General features: G+C 47.9%; 1 protein-coding gene across 3 annotated transcripts in view; it reads right to left on the bottom strand.

Moving 5' to 3' along the window:
* LARGE1 (LARGE xylosyl- and glucuronyltransferase 1) overlaps positions 1-15462 on the bottom strand; it is a 376695-nt gene extending 361233 nt beyond the window's left edge. For all 3 annotated transcript variants that reach the window (XM_021687613.1, XM_044915822.1, XM_044915825.1), the window contains exon 1: positions 15285-15462. In XM_021687613.1, the coding sequence (XP_021543288.1) occupies positions 15285-15390 (106 nt within the window). In that variant the 5' untranslated portion in view covers positions 15391-15462. The remainder of the gene's footprint in view (positions 1-15284) is intronic.
* Positions 15463-21144: the final 5682 nt, after the last annotated feature.

Genomic DNA, 21144 nt, shown 5'->3' with positions numbered 1-21144 from the left:
ACTTTGCTTCATGATGAATATGAAAGTGCAGTGTCTACTTCACACTGGAAATGAACAAAGCCCTCCCCATCTTTCCACAGAACGTTCTTTTTCCTGGCAAAGACTGTTGACACTGGCATCCTGGCTCACCTCACTGCTGGGTGTCACTGGTTCCAGGGTCCCAACACCCAGGTGTGACCAGGTTGAAGGTGTTCACTCTCAGATCCTCATTCTGCTATCAAGATGTCCCAAACCAGCCACTGAGTCTGCCGGACTCCGCCCCTCTTCCCATCACCAGGGCCTGGAGAAAGCTCCAGCCAGCCACCTCGGCCTCACTTTACGGCCACCATCCAAATTCTGCTCTGGGACGAAATGCCTCCACCTTCTAACCCTGCAGACCTCAGCTGTATTCAGAGGGAGGAGGAATTTCATCTTTCTGACTACTATATCCTAAGATCCTTGTGTGGACCAAAAATAGTTGCCAGCCAGTTTCCTTATCCGAAGAAAATGGGAATGGACTCAGGAGGGGGACCCCAGGAAATCAGGAATTGGTAATGAAGTTCCACCTGTCCTTTGTCGAGCCAGCTAACCTTTATGTACTTCTTAGTATTCTTCTTCGTGGACTATTTCGTCAGATCTCCAGAACAACTCTTTGAGATGGGCGGGGCAGATAGGTTATCACTTCCGACCTACAGATTAGGAAACAAGAGTAGTCCTTGACCGGCCACATGGCTATTTAGTGATAGTCCATTCTTGATGCCAAGGACTTGAATGACTGGATCAGACATTCGGCTTCCCTGGATCTTAATTTTCTCTAAGAGAGAGAATGCTAGCCCAGCCAGACTTTCAGAGCTGAGAAAGTGAGCACCACTGCGTCCTAGCCAGGTGACCCTCGGCAGTCCACTTGACCGCCCTCCGTTCTCATTTTGTGCTTTCTCCCATTAGGCCCTGCCGGCAACGAGTCCAGCCCAACTGCATGCAGCACACGAAGCCTTTGCCTTCTATTTACTGGGCAACAACTATGTGCCAAAGAGATTTTTTAATACTATTTTTGATTTGCAATTACAGATCTGAGGTTTACTGATAAATGATCTCATCAAAAATAAAATAAAATGAGTAGCTGCAATTCACAGAGAGCCCAGTATGCATCAGGTGCCTACATAAACCTTCACACTCAGCTGAGGAACTCTGGATGAAGACAGTGCTGTTCCCATTTATGCAAGAGAAACAGAGGTGTAGAAGAGGTGAGAGGCGTGCCTGTGGTTACACAGCTGCTGCATGGCAGGCAGAGTTCAAGCCTAGAGCTTTCTGTCTGCAAAGCCTGATGTCCCTTCCATTCTGACTCGCCTGCTGTCCTCACGTTCAGGTGCATGCTCCTCTGATAGGCCATGACAATGTATGGGGCTGAGGAGCCAACGTCCAAATCCCTCTTGCCCTGTGGTTTCACTTCCATGTCTTCCCAAAGGACAAAAAATGCTCTCACAAATCCCCAGAACGCACTTACTGCCCTTTCAACACCTAGCTCCAGGATCACTTCCTGGTAAAGCCCTTTTCTGGCCTGTGGCCCATGTACAGCCCACTGAGCTTTGTGCAGTGTTCTCATTGCATTGGCAGTACCTCTGGGCTTCTGAATTTCTACGCCAACGCCATGCCCCGGAAAATCATATTCCCCTGTTCCCCCGTGGCCGGTGCTCTGCACAGAGGAAGAACCACACGCGTGCTGCTGACCATAATGGAAGGGAAGGAAGCCGGGGGCAGTGTGTATGGATGCAGTTGAGAGCAGAGGCTCCAAGCCAGACAAGCCGGGGCTGCGCTCCCTGGCTCTGTGACCTAGGCCAAGTTTCCTAACACCCTGCACTCGATCTGCACAAGGACAATGAGGATAGGACCGACCTGAGAGGGGTGTTGCCAAAAGTAACCCAAGTGCTGGGAACAGCACACAGAGCCAATGCTCACCAGCACCAGCTTCCATCATCCTACATTAAGGGCAGACAGAAGGAATGGCCTCAACACCGGAAGGGGCCCAGAGACTTCACCTGGGAACTGAACGAGTGAAGCAACTGAGAAGATATGAAACTCAACAGTCTCATTCTGATTACTACCTGTCATGGAAGCATCTGGAAAGCGGTGCAGAGACTTTGGACCAAAGAGAAAAAGCAGACTCCTTTCCGCTCAGAGAGCCACCCAGGCAAGGCTCTCTATTAAGAGACAGGTGGTGAGGGGGGGGGAACAAAGATTTCATAAATACTCTCTGAGATCCTTACTTATCCGCCCCTTCATGCCACTCACCTTGGAGTGTATATCCAAAACATGAAATTAAGCCGTGGGTGAGATGCTGCTCTGCCCGGACCGGTCTCACTCACTTGCCACCTCAGCACCAGCTCCCACGTGCGGCACAGAGAAGTGCCTACGTTCATTTCTGGATGGATCTGAACAGCCCAACATGCGCACCCCCTCACCCCATCTCCCTGGAGTGAGCCAGGCACTGCATGCTGGGAAGCATAAATCACAGGCATGGTTTCCACGTGGGGGAAAGCACGGGCTAGTTAGTCTCCTGCTCAGAACAGGCTGACCCTTATCTGTCCCTGAAGTATGGCTCCAACCATCCACAAGGCAGAGGCAACCGGCAGAGAAGCCTAAGGGACAGGCAAAGAAACCCCAGGGCTTGAAAAGTAAGAAAAGTTAACACAACTGGACACTCCACCACCTTTGAAGTTTTGGTCTAGTACACTTTCCAAGTACATATGTGAAGGGTTATTCATACAAGGGGGAATGATCAGCTTTTCCCAATCTCTGCAGAGAACGAAGTAGAAAGAAGGGAACTTACACAGAAAAAGGAAAGATCTACAATCATGTCAGTTTAAGAGGTGAATGGAAGGGATCTTAGCTCCCCGGGCTAAGCCTTAGCTTTTACCATGTGCTAGCTCTGGAAGCTTGAGCAAATTACTGAAATTTCCTGGGCCTCTGTTTCTTCATCTGTAAAATGGAAAGGTCAGGACTTACCTTATTTGTTCTGAGGAACAGAGGAGTTATTACAAGAACCTAAATCCTCAGTAAATAAAGAGCTGGTATTTCTATTTCAGGCACGTCAACACTTGTTGAGCAACTGCTGTACTCCAGGTACCGTGCCAAACACTAAGGATTCGGAGATGATGATGGAAGGTCGAGGGTGTAGAAATTAGGGTGGTGCATACTAGTAACAAAAACAATCTACCCAGCACTTGTCACGTGTCAGGCACTCTTCTGAGCAACGCACACCATTCTTCTAGTCTACACAGTAACTCCACAGAAGACGGAAGTTATGTAAGGGAGGTGTAACCCAACACTAGAAGCTGAACCGCGGCACAAACAATCTATTGCCTGAAGGTATAAGAGCTCCCTCGGGAACTGGGTGTGAGGACGAAGATTTAAGTGTCAGGGATAAAGCAGAAAGCCGGGGATGCTGCAGAAAGACAAACAGTAGGCACTCAATCCATGCCGTCATCACCAACCTGGTCATTATCAAATCCAAGTCCTGGAGCCCCTGAGCTGAGGGGGAGAGCGGAGATCTTCCCAGAGGAAGAAGGGAACTTACATGGAAAAGAGAAAGATCTAGAATCATGTCAAACTTGGCAGAAGATCAGGCTCACCTGATGCACTTGTTGAAAGCACGGGCATCTCCACTGTAGAACCCCATTTAGCCTATCTGAGCCGGAGCCCTGGAACGGTATTCTGCCTGAGGGCCCCAGGGTTGGCCGGGAGTCTACAAGTTCAACAGATGCCCCAGGTGGTTCTGATCATCTGGCAACACTGCAACCAGAGATCCTTCCAGGCAGGAGGAGCAAATACTTGCTCAGGTTCATCTGAGGTTAGCAGCGAAAGGGAGGTCCCAAGAAATAAGCTTCCCGAGGAGACGAGGATGATGGAGGAATCAGAGTACAGAGCTCCAATACCCACCCCCCAAGGCCAGTGTGGTGGCCCCACTGGCCTCTCCGGACTTGGCCCACCACACTCCCTCTCCAGCCCACCTAATTTCTCCGTGCCCTTCCACAAAGGCGCCAAGCACCCTCCACTTCCCGCTGTCCCTTCTGCCTGAAATGTTCCTCCCCTCTCCACCGGGTTCTGCTGAGACGTCCCTCATCAGAGAGGCCTGTCCAACCGCCTTATTTAAATAGCACCTTCCCCCCTCCACTGCCGCCCTCACCATTGTCTCGCCATGTTTTATTTTTCTTTGTAGCATTCACCCCCACTCAGCAGAGCAAGAAGCTATCCGTGAATCATTTCTCCCCCTCCACCAGAAAGGGAGCTCTGGGAGACCAGAGGACAGGATCATGGGATGGAAAGTCCAATCCCCAGTGTCCCAGAACAGTGCCTGGCTGTGTGTGTTGAGTGAAGGAATGTTCTTGGACGATCCACCAATGGCTCTGAAGCTCATCTCTGAGAATACCGCCTTCCCTAATGGAGTTGTGGGAAGATTAGTTAAACCTACGTGAGAAAGCTGTTCAGCAGCACCATGCTACCTGATCGTCATGGCTACCTCCTGGTGCCGTGGAGAGGCTTCAACACCCTGCACCTGCTCCAGCAGAATTCACGGGGAGGCAGGAGACGGGATATGGAGTGCCCTCTGCTGGAGCAAAAATGACAAATACCCATTACCAAAGGGGCCCACCCTTGGAAAGAGAAGGATCCTGATGATGCAAGGCTCCCTAACAGCACAATCTTAAACATTCAACTCCCATGAGTCCGTAAGTGATTTTTTTTTTTTTTTTGCTTCAGAGAACACAGTCAGCATATAGAAACACGACTGAACACAAAAGGACTCTGTGAATCGACTCTGCATTGGCACGATGGACTCCTTTTCACCTGCACAAAAACCCTGTGAAACAGGGAGCAGCACCCCAATTTCAGAGGCAGCAATTTGGGCTGAGAGGTTAAGTTCTTCAGCTGAGGACACACAGTGTTTAAAGGGAGGTTTGGGAATGGGAGGTGGTGTGCTGACTCAGCTACAGCCCTGTAAGACAAATCTTGCTATAGAGGGTATTCAATGTGGCATCAGAAGATGGTCCTTTCTGTTCCTCTTCAAATGTTCTCGCTACAGGCCATTCATGTGAAAGAGCTTCCTTTCCCCAAACACGGTCCCTGGGTCCACAAGTAGCTGCAGGTGCATTTACAACCACAGGTACAGGTCTCAGTCTCCCCACCCTCTCCCCCTGCTTTCCAACACCTACAGGGAGTGCTGCGGATGGACAGAAATGCAGATCGATAAAAAACGAACAGATGTGACCTTCATCTCTGGTCTTTACTAAAAGGGATATGAAGAGGTAAGAAGCAGTGAGTCACGTGGTGATACAGACGGTCTGAGTGTCCAATTGCACCGCCAGCCGAGGCTGCGAGCGTAGTGTGGCCACTTCTCTAGGCTGCAGTGGCCTCCGTGGGCCTTGCTCAGACCAGGTGGGTGATCTTTTGCATCTGTCCCAGGATGGCCTTGCAACACTCCAGGAAAATAGGAGAAGGGGAAGACAACAGACATGTCCTAAGCAACCGTCTCTGCAACAGGGACTCTGTTCAGCCCTCACAACAAACGCAACAGCTATAATCATGCTCCCCTTTCCTTGGGGGGAGGAACCAACCTGCAGTGGTGCAAAGTACCCAGTCCACCGTCAATCCCATTTAAATAGTGCCGCTTGTCCCTCAGGGACACTTTCACCCCCTTCCGCATCAGCCCCCCCACCCCGGATGAATTCCTCAAGTGTTTCCAAAGGTTTTATCTGCTTCGGCTGTCAGGCTGCCAAAAGGAATCCTAAAATTCACTCCTGCTCTTAATTGTAGGAGTCTATGGCGGAGGCAAAATGCAAACTGCACTAACAGACTACCCATATTCTCTGCTCATATTGGCCTATAATAATCCTGCCAGCCACAGAATACAGCCTGCCTTCTCGTCTTGTCCTAGTGTGGAACCTGAGCGTGCGGACTTTAAAATATCCTCTGCCAGTTGTTTCAGTATCTGCAAGTCGTTGAGAGCCAGGCCTCAATGACTTTTCAGGGCAGGGCCCGGGTTCGAATGCCAGCTCCCCAAGGTATCAGCGGGCTGACTCCGGCCAAGGAGCACAACCCTCTGAGCCTCGGCTTCCATGTCTGTCAAACGGGAGAAGCATGAAGCTGTTTGGAGGGAGACAGGAGAGAATGCAGGTCACATCCCCAGCCCGGCACATGACACAGGGTAGGCCAGAAAGGCCAAACACAAAGTCTAACTGAGCCAGCCAGGGTCAACGAGTGACATAAGGAACTACCAGGAGCGCTTTCTTCTCAGTCCGGCTCTGCGTAAAGCATCACACAGAGCGACGTGGGGATCCACCAGGAAGGAGGTCATGGTGACACACTAGAGCATTCATGCACTGTGCAAAGGGACCGCTATGACTCGGCTCCAACCAACGGTCACTAGCACCAAAGGAGGGCCCGGGTTGCTAGATCCTTCCATGTTATTAAGGAAGCCAGAGATCACGATCTTTCTGTGCAATCTCCCAAGTGTTAATGGTCAATAATCAAGCTGAAAATGGTAAAAGCAATGCACCGGCCAAGCACAACACAACTGTGGGCCAGATGCAGCCAATTTCTGTCTAACCAAGAGCTAGTAATTGCTATCCCTTCCACTGTGGCTCTAGTTTAAATAGTACATAGCCCTTTCATGTTTTCATGTCTCTTACAATAAAAATTGTTTTTCCAGGCACAAGGGTTTTAGGACGATGCAGGTCGGTTGACGAATGCAGATGGAAACTTTTATCCAATGTGGCTTGGTATCCATATTCAGAAACAGTATCATGTTCATATTAATTGGAATTTGTCATTGCCAGAGTTCTGGTAGGAACACTGATCTTGTCTCAATGTGATGAACACACTCTTTCAGAATTAGGGTTTTATGAGCAAGTTTCAGATCTTGCAGCAGTGCTGTGATCAGACCCTCACTGGGGGCATGTGTATCCAAATGGCAAGGTGGATCAGGAAGGGGAAAAAGGAACTGTGTGGTTAAAGAGAAGTGCTAAATATATACCACCAAAGAAAAGTTCCGTGCTTAAAAAGTGTTTGAATTTCAAGTTAAACAATGACATAGATTCGTAAATCCCAAAGGTTGATAAAATTCTTCTTATCTGAAAAGAATGCAAACCCCACAAAAATCTCTTCAAATTCAGTTAACTATCAGGAGTTGCATAGTTATTTTTAAGTAAAATAACACATGCGGAAAAGTGAATTACAAATGAAAAATCTGATGAATGTTCACAAAGTGAACCCACCTGTAGAATCACAGGTTAAAAAGTTAATTACCGGGCGCCTGGGTGGCTCAGTTCGTTAAGTGACTGCCTTCGACTCAGGTCATGATCCTGGAGTCCCTGGATCGAGTCCCGCATCGGGCTCCCTGCTCGGCAGGGAGCCTGCTTCTCCCTCTGACCCTCCCCCCTCTCATGTGCTCTCTCTCATTCTCTCTCTCAAATAAATAAATAAAATCTTTAAAAAAAAAATAAAAAATAAAAAATAAAAAATAAAAAAAAAATAAAAAAAAAAAAAGTTAATTACCAGTGTCCCTACATCTTCCTTCGGCCCTGGGCCCAGTCTCTACCCCTAGATTAACGTTTGTCTGGTTTTGTATTTATAGAATTGGAATCCACCAGCACATATACTCTTCTGCATCTGTTTTCGCTCAATACTATCTCTGAGAATATTCATTTTCACTGCTCTGTAGTACTTCACTATACAAATATGCCACTAGTTATGTGTTTATTGTACTGTGGATGTACATTTCAGTATTTCCCTCTTTGGCACTATTAAAAATAATGCTGATGTGAACATTCTTGTACATGTTTTTTTGTGCAAACATACATATATTCTCTCTCTGGTATATGGCTAGGGACAGAACTGATGGGTTATGGGGTATGTTCAGGTTTAGGTGATAACACCAAATCATATTCAAAGGGAGTTATAAAAACATTTTACCTAAAATTAATAGACCATCAACAGGTCTCTCTGAATGAAATGCCCCCTTCTTTGGTTAAACTGCCATTTGGAATAAAAAATAAAGTCACTTTAAGACCAGCACCTCCAAAGAGCAGAAGTTCCTGTCCTTTTCAGAAAATCTTAACCTATCATTACGGATTAAACACTTACTACAGACAAAATATCATGGTTTAAAATTGTTTGAACACACACATCGGAATTCAGTGCCGTTTTCATGAGCAGTAAGTCCTGCTGGATGTTTATACGTATTAAAATTACACAACCCAAAACGCCCAGAGCAGGGTAAGATACCCATGTAAGAGAAGAGATGGTACAACACCCCTTTGTCTCTAAAGAATAACACAATGGAGGGGATTCAAAGAATGGGACCGGGCAATATGGACGGCCAAAAAATGATCCCCAGACATGTCCCTGTCCTAACCCCCACAACCCGTGAATTTGTTACCTTCCGTGGCAGAAGGAACTTTGCAGGTGTGATTAACTAAGGCTTGTAAAATGGAATGATTATTCTGGACTATCCAAGTGGGCCCAATGGACTCCCAAGGGTCCTTTTAAGAACACAGGACAGTCACAGAAGGAGATGTGACCATTTCCAGGAGCGGAGCTCAGAGTCAGCAAGAGGAATCTGAAGGAGCTCCACTTTTGCCCTTGAGAAAGGCCAGGAGACGGATCCCCGCCAGGGCCTCCAGAAGGAACCAGCCCTGCCAACATCTGGCTTTAGCCTAATGAGACTTGATTGTAGATTTCTGACCTCCAGAACCGTAAGACAAGAAATCTGTGTTCATTTCAGCACTAAACATGGGACTTTGTAACTGCAACCACAGGAAAGGGATACAAAGTGGCTGATTAGCAGACACCAGGTTCCCTGACACCCGCTGCAAGGTTCTAGCCACGAGCTCCTCCAGGAGGCACAGCCAGCAGACGCCACGTCGTCGGGGCTGTTTGCTCCACCCCAGCAGGACCACCGATGATGCTACACAATCAAGAGCTGGGGCAAAAGTAGAGGTCACCTTAGCAACCACCTCACAGCTGAATACGACTGTGACAGGGTTCAACTATCCTCAGAGTCTAAGAGCTAAAGGAGACGCTTTGGGCCCGAGGTAAGAAGCAGAGATGGGTGCAGCCCCCTGCACCTGCGGCTTGGTCTCCACTCGCCGCTGCCTCGCTCCCGCCCTGCTTTGCAGGCTTCCGCTGGAGCTCACGAACAGCTAGGAAGCATCGGCCAGGAAAGCCCTTCGTTTCTGACATATTAAACACAACTTGTATAATACACTTTCCGTTTCATTTTGCATTCAGCACTCTGTGTTCTTGGACCCCGTAACATCCTCATTAAGAGATCTGTTTGGGCCACTGGCAGAAGGCAGGATGGCTTGGCTGCCATCACAGCTGCCACAGAGCCTGGCCCCAGGGGATACTGAAACCTTGAGCAAATTATTCACTAGCACCCTGCCCTCTCTGAGTTCACCGGCCTGCGGCACAGTCTCTGGGCCGAAGGAAGCGGGCGGAGGCTGGGGAATCGGTCACATCTGGACAAGCTCTACTTGGATAAAAGAACCCCCCGCAACCACCTCCCCTGTTCAACGGTTCATGGGCTCCATGATCCCCCACAGCAATAAAGCAAAGAAAGCGTTTAACTTGTAACTCCCTGGATCTCACTGCAACTCTTCAAAATGGTCCAGTGTCAGGACCCCATTTCTTTCTGTTGAAATTTATCAAGACGACTCTCAAATCATTCATTTCAGGAGGAATTTGTGGTGACAAGGATGGCCATGCCAGAACAGTGAACGAAAACGTGGGTGTGGGCTGAAATCAGTCCAGAAATTAATATCCTGTGCCTGTTCACGACACGGGTTTTAAATGTTCAGGACTGTGCATCCTCGGAAGACCGTTTGCTTTCAAATAACACCCGCACCCTCACTGGCCTGCTTCCCTGACCACAGAAAGCTTCTGGAATGAGCTTCTGCACGGAGCTGGTTATAGATTCTAGGAGGGCAGCATGTGTGAACCATCTTCTGAATGGCAGAAAAGCATGCTTCTTCCACATGCTGGTAACTCAGTGACAGCTAACACCATCTCCTCAATGGCCAGAAGAGAAAGAACCACATCCGGCAAATAAAACTCACATACCCTGAGAAAAGGGGCTCTGGAAGAAAGTAATCGGCATGATCTAAATTCAAATGGAGGTGTACTGAAGCAGAATTTCCTCGGGTCCCAGAATTAACGTCACATCCAGAAGGAAGGTGAGGCTCCTGGAGCCATATTCTGGGGTCTCAAAATCACAGATGCTCAGAGCCCCAGGAGTGGCTCCTGCATCCCTCAATATCCAGACTCCCTCCCAGTCAACATTCACACTAAGGACCCACTAAGAGTGATGCCCAGACTCTGAAAACGTAAAGATGAGTACAACAGTCCCCTGTCTCACAAAACTCAAAAGCCAGTGGCTAGAAAGACACCAAACAAGCAAACTACCCCTTCTGTCACAGAAGCTTCTACCCGGGATCAGACATTAGGGGGAAATGACACTGAACATGAGCACTGAAGACGCCAGCTAGGAGGAAGGGTAGTGGGAAAAAAGAGAATTGCATACTGGGCAGAAGGAGCAAAGAGCAAACATTAAGAAGCAGGAAAATAGAAGTTTTCTCCAGGTGTTCAATGAGGTGCTCACCTGAGTGAAGACAGAAATTATAAGCTAAGGGAAAATGCCCGTGAAAGACCCCGAGCCATGATCAGGAGTCTGGAGAGAATCCAGGAGGCAATGGGGAGAGTTGTCAGCCCTCCAAGCCAGAAGAGGGCATTCTTCACTCATTCACTCATTCAACAAACGGTTCTCCTGCCTCCTCTAGAGATGGAAGGCTGAACAGAAGAGAACCCCTTCCTTCCTTCCGGACGCTGGTACTCACTTGTGAAGACAGGTGATTAGGAAAAAAACAAGAAAAGTAAAGTGGGTGTGAAGAAAAGACAGTACAAGGAGTTTGGACACGTGTGGCACAGGAAGCCAATCTCGTTAAGGGTGAGGGGCCGGCGTGCTCAGCTGGGACCCAAGGGTCGACGCGAAGACTCAACTGCTTTGAGCGTGAAGGACGGGCAGCTGGGAAGGGTCACTGAGATGCTAGAGGAAGAAAGGTGGATTGGAGAAGAAATGAAGGAAGTAGGGCTTAGGAACTCGGGGGTCAAAGTACCAGCAACAACACCCACCCTGTGTAGTATCCATAACCAACAGTCACTTGGCCTCTGACAAACAGCTCTGAGCATGTGGATCTCATCACTTCCCCAGAGGGTGGACTCTGATACCTGGCAAATCTAATTCTTACAGCAAGAGCTCCTTCTTATATGAAGACCATGCCTGCTTCCCCATAACGTTTATGCATTGATCCTGGATCCACACTCAGGAGCAAATCACAGAAAGCCCTTTCCCTCTTCTGGACATATTTCCCATTAACTGGGGAAGATCCTGGTCATTTCCAACTCATTCACATCAAATGCTAAGAACAGAAAAGTTCTAGAATGTTAGGGCCCCAAGAGCCCCCATAGGTGACCTTCAGTTTTATGTCATTTCATGCAACAGGACACAAAGGCCTAGAAAGAGCGGTGATCGTATCCCCAATCACCCAGCTACTCTGGCTCAGCTGATCTGGGAGCCTGAGACCACCCCCCCACCACCACAATCTAGTGCGCTCTCAATGTATCTTGCTGCTGCGTATAATCTAACTCCAAAACTTTGTGCTGAGGGCATCTGTATCTCAGGGGGAGCCACTGAAATTAAACAGGGTTGAAAAATAAACAAACTCACATAAAGTATAAATAGCATTTCCATGAAAACAGGCAGCAACTCTATCCCTTATTTATGGCTCCCCCTGCCTTGAAACAGAAAACTCACGGGTGTCGATAAATGGATTGCAAAGTTGTTATGTTTAACTACAGAGAAAAGCATGTCTCCACGGGGTCTTTTGGAAATGCACAGATGTCCACTGGCAACTGGCAGGGGCTGCAAGGAGGTACCCTTTGTGTCCCAGTAAACACTCTGCCTTTTCTAGAGTCTCTGGATCTCTGGCTCAGGATAGGTCAGGCAGGTCATCCTGTGCCCTCACCCCTGACACTGAGCTCCACCCCCCCACCGCCACACTGCACTTCTGTTTACACACCTCTCATGTTAGGTGTTTCATTACGTCTCAGGGCAGCTCATTCCAGCCCTGGACAGAGTGATCCTTTACTATGATGAGCTTGACAGCTGGCTCCCTGCCACATCCCTCCACAGATTTGGGGGCCATTGCTCTTTCAGGTGACAGCCCCTGGACTGCTTGCTGAAGCTGATCATATACATTTGCAGCTTCTGCTTCTCCAAGGTAAATAGCCCCAATTCCTTCCACTATTTCGTAGGTAACAAGGTTTGAATTGGCACTGTCATTCACCATGATTCTCCTAAATGTGCTGACTTGTCTCGACTGTTCTTAAAGTGTGGCATCCAGAAATAAATGCTGTGGTCCAGCTATGGACTAAAGGATACCCTATAAAAGACACCCATCACCTTTGTCATTCCAGTGAGAAATCTGTTAATGTACTCACATCAGCCCCTGTTTAATGCCATTTGTGATTTGATTCCAAGGGGAGGATTTATGATTAAGCATCATGTTGATAAATAAGGCACCTACACCCAGTCGGTGCAGGTCACCTCAGAATATTATTCCCTCAATCCTCCCCATTTCCCGTCGTCTATCTGCCAGTGTAATGAAATCATTCTAAGTCTAGGATCAAGGTCACTCCATCCACCAGGGCTGGTCCAGATAGCGTGATGGTGGAAAGCAGACTTCCAGCTGGTATCAACCTATCACTAAGCACAGACAATTATGAATTCTCCATACTGCAGATCAACTCCCAGTCTCCTTTTTTTGGAAACTCCACCACTTACCTTTGGGGGCCACCCCTCCCCCATTCTGACTCCACATGTTTTAAGGAACTCCTCTCTACCCTATGACCAAAAATAGGCAGAGGGCACAGGGCTGGCCTCACAGCCTCCTCCAACTGCAGTGATTAGTCTCTGGACTACATGTGAGCAGGGCCAATTCAATCCAAAGCAGTATTGCAGAATTAGGGGGAGAAAGAACTCTTTCTACAGGCACTGGTGATTGTAAGTAGTAAGCTAAAGCTTCCTCTGTGTAGATAAAACTGCCCTGAAAAAAACCACGGCAGAGAAAAGTAGAGCAAAGGGAAGGAGGGAGATTGAGCTACAAAAATATCATTTGAGCCCCTGGATCCAGCCTTTCCTGATGCCTGTCCTACCTTCAAACTTACTGGTTTTGTTAGCCCCCAAATTCCCTTGTTGCCAAAATCATTTGGGCTGGGTTTCCATAAATGAATGCAGAACAAAATTCTGCTCACAGCCATCCAGAAAGGTCATGTGACACCATGTCAAAGCTCTCGCCAAAGCCTGCTACCTCACTGAAGTCCCAATCTACAACATCGTATTGTAGTTAGAAAGTCCAGCTCTTGAGTCCAATAACCCAGGTCCATCCTGACTGGCTCTGGGCCTTGGACAGATCACTGCAGGACTTCTGCCTCACCATCCTCATCTGTACCTACTACATGGGATTACCACTGAGAAAGAGTCAATGCATGCAAAGTCCTTACAACCACACCTGGCCCGCAGAAATGCCTAAAACACAATCATCCTCGTTGTTGTTGTTATTATTCTCACACTATTAGTATCATTACCCGTCCAGTTATACTGGCAAAGTCAATGTTTTCCTGTACTAGCCCTGGACCGGCACCGGGTGCTCTCAACCTTCTTTTACAAGGCTCTTCCATCGTCCCTGGCACAATGCTTCCTTCAGTCTCTCCTAGGATCAATAGCAACTCACCTTCCTCCCTCTGATCTCTTTGCCAAAACGTACTCATCCACTGCCATGTCATAATTTACTCCATTTAGCTGCTCAGATGGAAGCTCCTCTACTCCAGGGATGTATGGGACAGGGAAGTGATGGGGTGTGGTCCTGGGCCCTTCCCTGCTATGCAGACATATGGTGCTACCTCGATCATATGCAGCTGAGCAAACCTCAGAAAGTGAGGTGGACCTCCTAATTAAAAGGCAGCCCTGAGCTATCAATAAAATTATGCATAAAGGAAATGTTTAAAAACACCATAGTGACACTCTCTCTTTCTAAAACTGAAAATGTTTGGAAAAAAGGGGGACGGGGGTTGAGAGTCAACTCTTGCTCTTGATTTCGGCTCAGGTCACGGTCTCGGGGTCGTGGGGTCAAGCCCCACGTCGGGGTCCACGCTCAGCATGGAGCCTGCTTGTCCCTCTCCCTCCCCTTTGGCCCCTCCCCTCTCTCTCTCTCTCAGAATGAATCAATAAAATCTTCGAAGAGAATTAAAACACAGGAGTGACTCCCTTGAGACAGATTTTCACTTGAGATGTTTTTGACTTCAATTGTGGGGGCAAAGAGAGTGTCCTGGATTAACATAAGAATAAAAAAAAAATTAAAAAAAAAAAAAAGAGAGAGTGTCCTCCTCGACGCGGCCATTCCTTCTTCCCTCCCTGAAGCTCAGAAAACCATCTCTGATCCACAAAACACTGCACTGCCTTTGCAACTGCTGGCTGGAAGAACGGCGAGTCTCGTCTTCTCTACCGATTTCTGCAAAGTGACAGGGACCAGCATTTGTTTTTATTTGTTTGGGGAGGGCAGCTCTTCTGTTGCATCCGTCTCTTGGGCCAGTCAGTGTGACTGATCATCTTTCACACCGGGCCCGGCCTGACAGCTCCAACCACCGTCTCCCGCAGCGCCCTGGGCTCGCCTCGCCATCACACACGTGCTGCTTCCACGGCACGGTGCACGTCCACGTCTGCTGCCGCTGCCTTCCCAGCACCGGGCTCGGCAGAGGCGCTTGACAAGAGCGGTAGCAACGGTAACAACAAAATGTTCAATGTGTGAGCAAACGAACAGACCAAAGAATGAAAGAAACATGTGGCTCCATGAACAGCAAAGGAATCCCTCCGGGGCCCAAACCTTTCGCCCCTTATCGACACCGGGATCGACGTGCAAAGCTGGGATTTGACATGTGCGACCCCTCCACTGTATGCAGGTGCACCTCATTTTGCTTTTGTTTGCATTTTGTCCTCCTCACTACGGACTGCCTCCCACTACCTGTGTAAACCTGGCATGTCTCGGCCCGGGCCCACTCGCGCGTGCTGCAATATCCTCCCGTTCCACACAGTGACAAATTGGGATCAGAAGACCCGGAGGGGCTTCCGAGGACTCCGGGACAGCCAGTGTCCTTTTGCTTCCCTCCTCCCTCTCCCTGTGCGGAAGCCGCCTTCTTACCTTCAAAGCTCCCGGCGAACAGGTAAAGCCAGGTGATGGCTGGGATGCAGAGAACGGTCAGCGAGGCAGCCAGGAATTTCCGTCTCCCTCTGCAGATTCCCAGCATCCTCTCAGAAGTGGCAACCCCTAATCCCAGCGCCGCTTCTCTGCCCGGAGCACGGGGTCCTCGGCCTCCCTCATAATACTTTCTGAAAGGAAGAGCAAAGAGGAAGGGCTGAGTTCCCAGCGCTGTAAAAGGATGCAATTTGCAGAGGGGGGGGGTATCCCAGAGATCCTGAAAGTATCTGGCTCCTCGATGACTTCCTGCTGACCTTCTAGCCCAAGACACAATGCTGCAGTCTTACATCTATCAAAACTGAGACAGCTTTTTTAAAAGTAAATAAAGAATGATGAAAACTATGACATCGCTCCCTCCCTCCTTCCCTCTCTCTCTTTCTCACACGCGCACACACACACACACATGTGTGCGCAAGTATTTTATAGTACAGATTAGTTTGAAGCCTGAACACACTTACTAAAAATGCATTTAGTTAGCACCTTGTATGTACCAAGCACTAACTAGGTGCCCTGTTTTCAAAAATGCCAGGAACACGGGTTAGTTTCCAAGAACACAGTCCAACAAGAGAGACCAACTTAAAACATCCACGGGCACTCCAAAACTGTGATGACTGAGAAGTGCACGCATGGACCTCTCTGGAAAGACCAAGGAAGTTGCTGACTGATCCCTGGGCGGTCAAAATGGCAGAACAGTTCCTGAGTTCGAGCCAGAGAGAGCCATGGAAGGCGCCGGGGGCTGCCTCCTGGCACACTCGGAGGAGAGGAGGCTGGGTCAGCCAATGTCATCTGCAGGGAACCACATCCCGATCACAGCTGATAACCTACAAACACTCACCAGGGACTGTCTTAATAGCTTCCACCTTTAATATGGAAGATGTCCAGAAAAGCATGGAAATGATTAAAACGTGCAGAAGATGGAGAGGAACACAGATAACCTGTCACCAGCCTGCAGAGAGTCAATCCTGAGGCCAGGCGGGAAGACTTGCTGAGACGTGTTCAAAGCAGAGGGAGAAGGTCAATGCACATGGAGTAGAGGCCCAGGATCCTTCACCTGGGGATCTGACCTGCAGGTCATGTGCCTTATAAAGGAATTTAAAAACCAACAGCCCTGCAATCTCATTTCCACCTATCTCCTCACATCGAGCTCACACTGACTGCAGGTGGAGAGAGGAGCCTCCCAAACGGAGCAGAACCTACCCCTGCAGGCAGCTATACAAGGCTTGTCATCCCCAAAGAAATTGCTGGTTTGGGTGTCCCTTTGGGTATTCCCATAATATGTCCTTCCCTCTGCCATAACCCTTAAACCCCATGGGACTATGGCCTGGTTGAACCGTCTGTCCTCCCCACCAGCCTTGGGGTTTCCGGGAGACAGACATCCTGTCCGCTCACCTTGCATTCCCTAAGACCAGGCATACCGTCTGTCACCTGTAGGCTGGCTGATAGCTGTCAGCTGAACAAATAAATGGGATCAGATTCTAACCAAAGGCAGCCCTCCCAAGCTTCAGGAGTCTGTGTTCAGCAAGTTGCTGGCAATAAACACCTAATGGAGCCAATCTCAATTGTCAACGCCAGGTTTGCTTCTGCACCCAACTCTGACATGATTTTCTAAATGGCCCTCCTTTGAAACAGATGAATGATCCCAGGGCTGGAGGATGTGGGCTAGCAAGGAAAACCAAACAAGCAAAATCGCTTTAAACAAGGAATGTTGATTGGAGGAAAGTCCCCCGCGGGAAGTGTTTCATTCTGAAGCATGGGCAACAGACCCTCCACACAAACTGTGTCACCAAGAATGAGGATCGCCCCGCCACTGGCCAAATTTCGCAGGAAGAACAGGGGACAGGAGGCTATGCAGTTAGATCTGGATTCAAATCCAGTTCCTCACGTGACTAGCTGTGACATTGGCAAGCCCCCTGTCGCTGGGTAAGCTTCATTTTGTTCATCTCAAGCAATGGCCTCTCTGTCAGAGAGTCTTAAACGAGAGAGCCCTTGAGTAAGTGCTGAGCAAAGGAACATGTGACAGGGCGAGCCCCACCTCTTCCCGAGAGCTGAACGAGGAGCAGCACTCAGGCTTTTCCAGAAAACAGATCCCAACAAGTATGTTCGGCTGACACCACCAAATGGGTGATCTCAACCCGAACATCCTACTCGAATCTCCTTTAGGAGATACCACCACATTAAAATGGCCCTTTGTGGGTTGTTTGTTTGTCTTCAGTTGACTTATAATAAAAGTAGCAAAGACAACTAGCAGTAATAACCTGTGAGGTAGGAACCAGTTTCCAGCCCCATTTAATGGATGAGAAACTGAGGCCTAAAAAGACCAACTGGCCAAAGGTTATACCAGCAACACCTCAGGCTCTCCTCTCCCTAAGGAACTGATTCTAACAACCTTTGCCAGGGGTCATTTTCCCTCTGATCTAACCTAAATCCTTCATATTGAATCTTAGGATTTTTCTTCCCAGAGTTCAATATATCACCACTGTTTGCTCTCATTCAAAAAAAAAAAAAAAAAGTTCAATAGAACAAAAACTGGAAAGCTCTTGGTGAATTTGGACTTCAGGGGAAAGTAGGACTATATATGGAGCTGAACTCAAGTGGTGTTAATATTTAAAAGCATTTTTAAAAAACTCTTTAAGATACTTATTTTCCTCTTTTCCTTGCTCCATCTGCAAAAATTAATTTCAACTGACACAATTTGTCCAAAGTTTTAAAACAGAGTCTAGAGTGGTTTGCATTTTATGATAACACTGGCATCTAAAATTATACCCAGCAGGTAAAAAATATTCCTTCATGGATTTGACTTTTAAATGACACCTCTGTGCACTAAAAACACATTTTAAAGAAAAAATCTCAATTTATATCAGAAGTTACTCTAGGAAGTCAATACAGGAATCAACACAAGAAGGAAGGAAGGAAAAAACCGAAGGTGGGCTGAAAATTACCTCCCACATGTGTAAATATTGATGGATTAACTGGAAAATTAGTCTGGAACCTGCTTTTGCCTGGTCAGAGGGAGACAGACTCCTGGGGCAAAGAGTCATCTTTAAGATGCCCCTGCCTCGAACCCAACACCCAATTCTCCTTGGCCAAGATGGTCAATTCTCCCACTAAACATCTACTACTCCATCTGTCTTCTCCCATCTGTCTTAACCAATGAAATTCACATTTATGCAAAACATTGCATGAGCCAGAAAAAGTATCGTGATCTATTAAAGCCACAAAAGCAGCATTCAGAGCTGAGAGTAAATAAAATGTGATTACAAGTATCCTTCAGTCCAATGTAACACATTGTATACACATGTACAAATACCTATAAAACTATACATATGAAAAAAGGTATAAAGGTTATAGGTTATCTCTGGGTATAGGATATGGATAATTTAAATATATATGAATATGTATTTTTCCCAAATTTTATACAAAAAATAGTGTGGCTTTTATAATTTAAAACTTGAATCACCATGTCTTCTTGTTATATTGCACATGATTCAAAATACCTCAGCGCGAACAGTGAAGAATACATGAGTTAGTTTTACTTTACATGCAAGGAGCAGTGAGTTAAGATCTGTAGGATCCTTGGGGAGCCTGGGTGGCTCAGTTGTTAAGCGTCTGCCTTCGGCTCAGGTCATGGTCCCAGGGTCCTGGGATCGAGCCTGGCATCGGGCTCCCTGCTCAGTGGGAAGCCTTCTTCTCCCTCTCCCTCTCCCTGCTTGTGTTCCCTCTGACTGTGTCTTTCTTTGTCAAATAAATAAATAAAATCTTAAAAAAAAAAAAAAAATCTGTAGGATCCTCATTGGGAATACACCCTCCAGGGGTGGCTGGCTACCATTTGAAAGTCTCTAGTCAGAAGCTCACATTCCAAATGCTGATCTGATCAACACTGGAAATTGTCTTTTTTTTTTTTTTTTAAGTAGGCTCCACAGCCAACATGGGGCTTGAACTCACAACCCCGAGATCAAGAGTTGTAAGCTCTACCAACTGAGCCAGCCAGGTGCCCCTGGAGGTTGTCTTTTAATTAGCATCATTAGAAATGAGTTTTCATGGGTGCTCAAGATGTATGAGTTGTCTAGAAATACTGCACATGAAGAGGGAATAAAAGTCTAAGTAATCTCCAAAAGAAACAAATAAACAAAACGTCTAAGGAACCCAATGGCCAAAATCCTTCAGATGCACTTAGGAGCCAAACTGATCCTATGGGCAGGCAACAGAGTTGGGTCACCGACTGTAACTTTAAGATCGGGTGAATCCTGTCAGTTCCATGTTGTCATCTGAGTCTCAAGTGAACCTTTCTTAGGGGTCCTACAGCAGACGGACCCTCCATAGATGTCAGCTTTGTTTTATCATTATTTGTACTACTGCACCCCTTGCCTATACCCAAGCCTTTCCCACACAGCCCTACTATCCAGCCATGCCTTTCCTCCTCTCCTGCACCTCCAGAGGAATTTCAAGTCCTTGCTGCCTCTGCAGAACATCTCCCGACAAGTCCAGACCTGGAGGTGCTTCCTCCCTTTGCTCTAAATTCCAAAGGCTGTCAGCAGCACATTCCTGATCACATCACTGTCTTCTAATCATTTCCCAGCATTAATTTCTCTTGACTACACCAAAACTCCTTAAGGGCCAAGGATCCAGGTCCTCTCGTGTTTGTCTTCAGCCTCTGCCTGAGACCAGCAGCTAAGACCACAGTTTATACTTAACCATCTCCATCCAAAGTGTGGTCCCTGAAACACCAGCAGCAGCAGCTCATATCTCGCCAGAAATGCAGGCTGTCAGGTACCCCCCCCCAACCCCCACGGATCAAAATCTGCACTTTAACAAGCGCACACCACTGTTTCAGAGCCCTGTACTACTAAAGCTTGGAGTAACTAACCGGTTATTGTCTCCCACCACTCCTACTGACCCCCTCCCTCACCTCACCCCTGCAGGGACTGGCCAGGGCACTAGGGAGAACCAGCACATCCTGGACTTTGTTGGTTATCTATTTATTACAACAGTTCTCTGATAGATGGAAGGAGAGTTCCTAGAAGGAAAAGTGCCTCTTTCTAATTAAACAGAAGCACCTTATGGACTCGCAGTGGCTCTAATGGCCCATCCTGACCTCCCATCAAAAACACTGCTTAACCATTTGAATGATTGGACAGCACCAACACCACCCACCGAGGCATCACTATACCCATCCTGCAGATCAAGAGAGGCTTGAGGACACTGATTTCATTGTTGGAAACCCTGGGACTCAAATTCCAGTGCTTCCCGAGAAAACGGAACACCAGTTCTGTGCTACAGGACACATAACTGATGACCAGTCTGTCTCCCCGGTCAGAGCACAATGCCTCAAGGCCAGGCGCTTCTGTCTACTTTGGCCACTGCTATTTTCTTTGTTGCTAGCACACTAGCATATAGGAGGAGATCGCTAAGTATTTACTGAATGGATCAATGACTGAGTATCTCCATCACAGCCAGCAGCCTCCCTGGATGTGCATTATCATACAAACTACCCAGTCTGATTCAAGGGCCAGCCCACACCTTCCCCCCCAACCCGAGCCCAGCTATGGAATCCTCTGGAACTTCCACTAAGGGATCAGCAAATTCCTCTTTAACCTCCATTTCCCCTGGCTCCCTTCCAGCTCTGCTCTTGGGGGAAAGTACAGCTGTGCCCTGGATCATGGCTTTCCCCAAAGGAGAACCCTTTCCCCTACTCTCTCATGCAAATACCTGAGGGCTAGGAAGCAGGCGTGTGCCCCCTCTTACTTCCTCTCCCTCTTCTGAAGACCCTGCTCCTCTGTGGCTCACCATTGTTCTCTCCGTCCTA

Source organism: Neomonachus schauinslandi, chromosome 5, assembly GCF_002201575.2.
Source record: "Neomonachus schauinslandi chromosome 5, ASM220157v2, whole genome shotgun sequence".
In the NCBI taxonomy this organism is placed as follows: Eukaryota; Metazoa; Chordata; class Mammalia; order Carnivora; family Phocidae; genus Neomonachus; species Neomonachus schauinslandi.
Note: the sequence above shows the minus strand (reverse complement) of the source record. Positions and strands in the feature narration are given on the sequence as shown.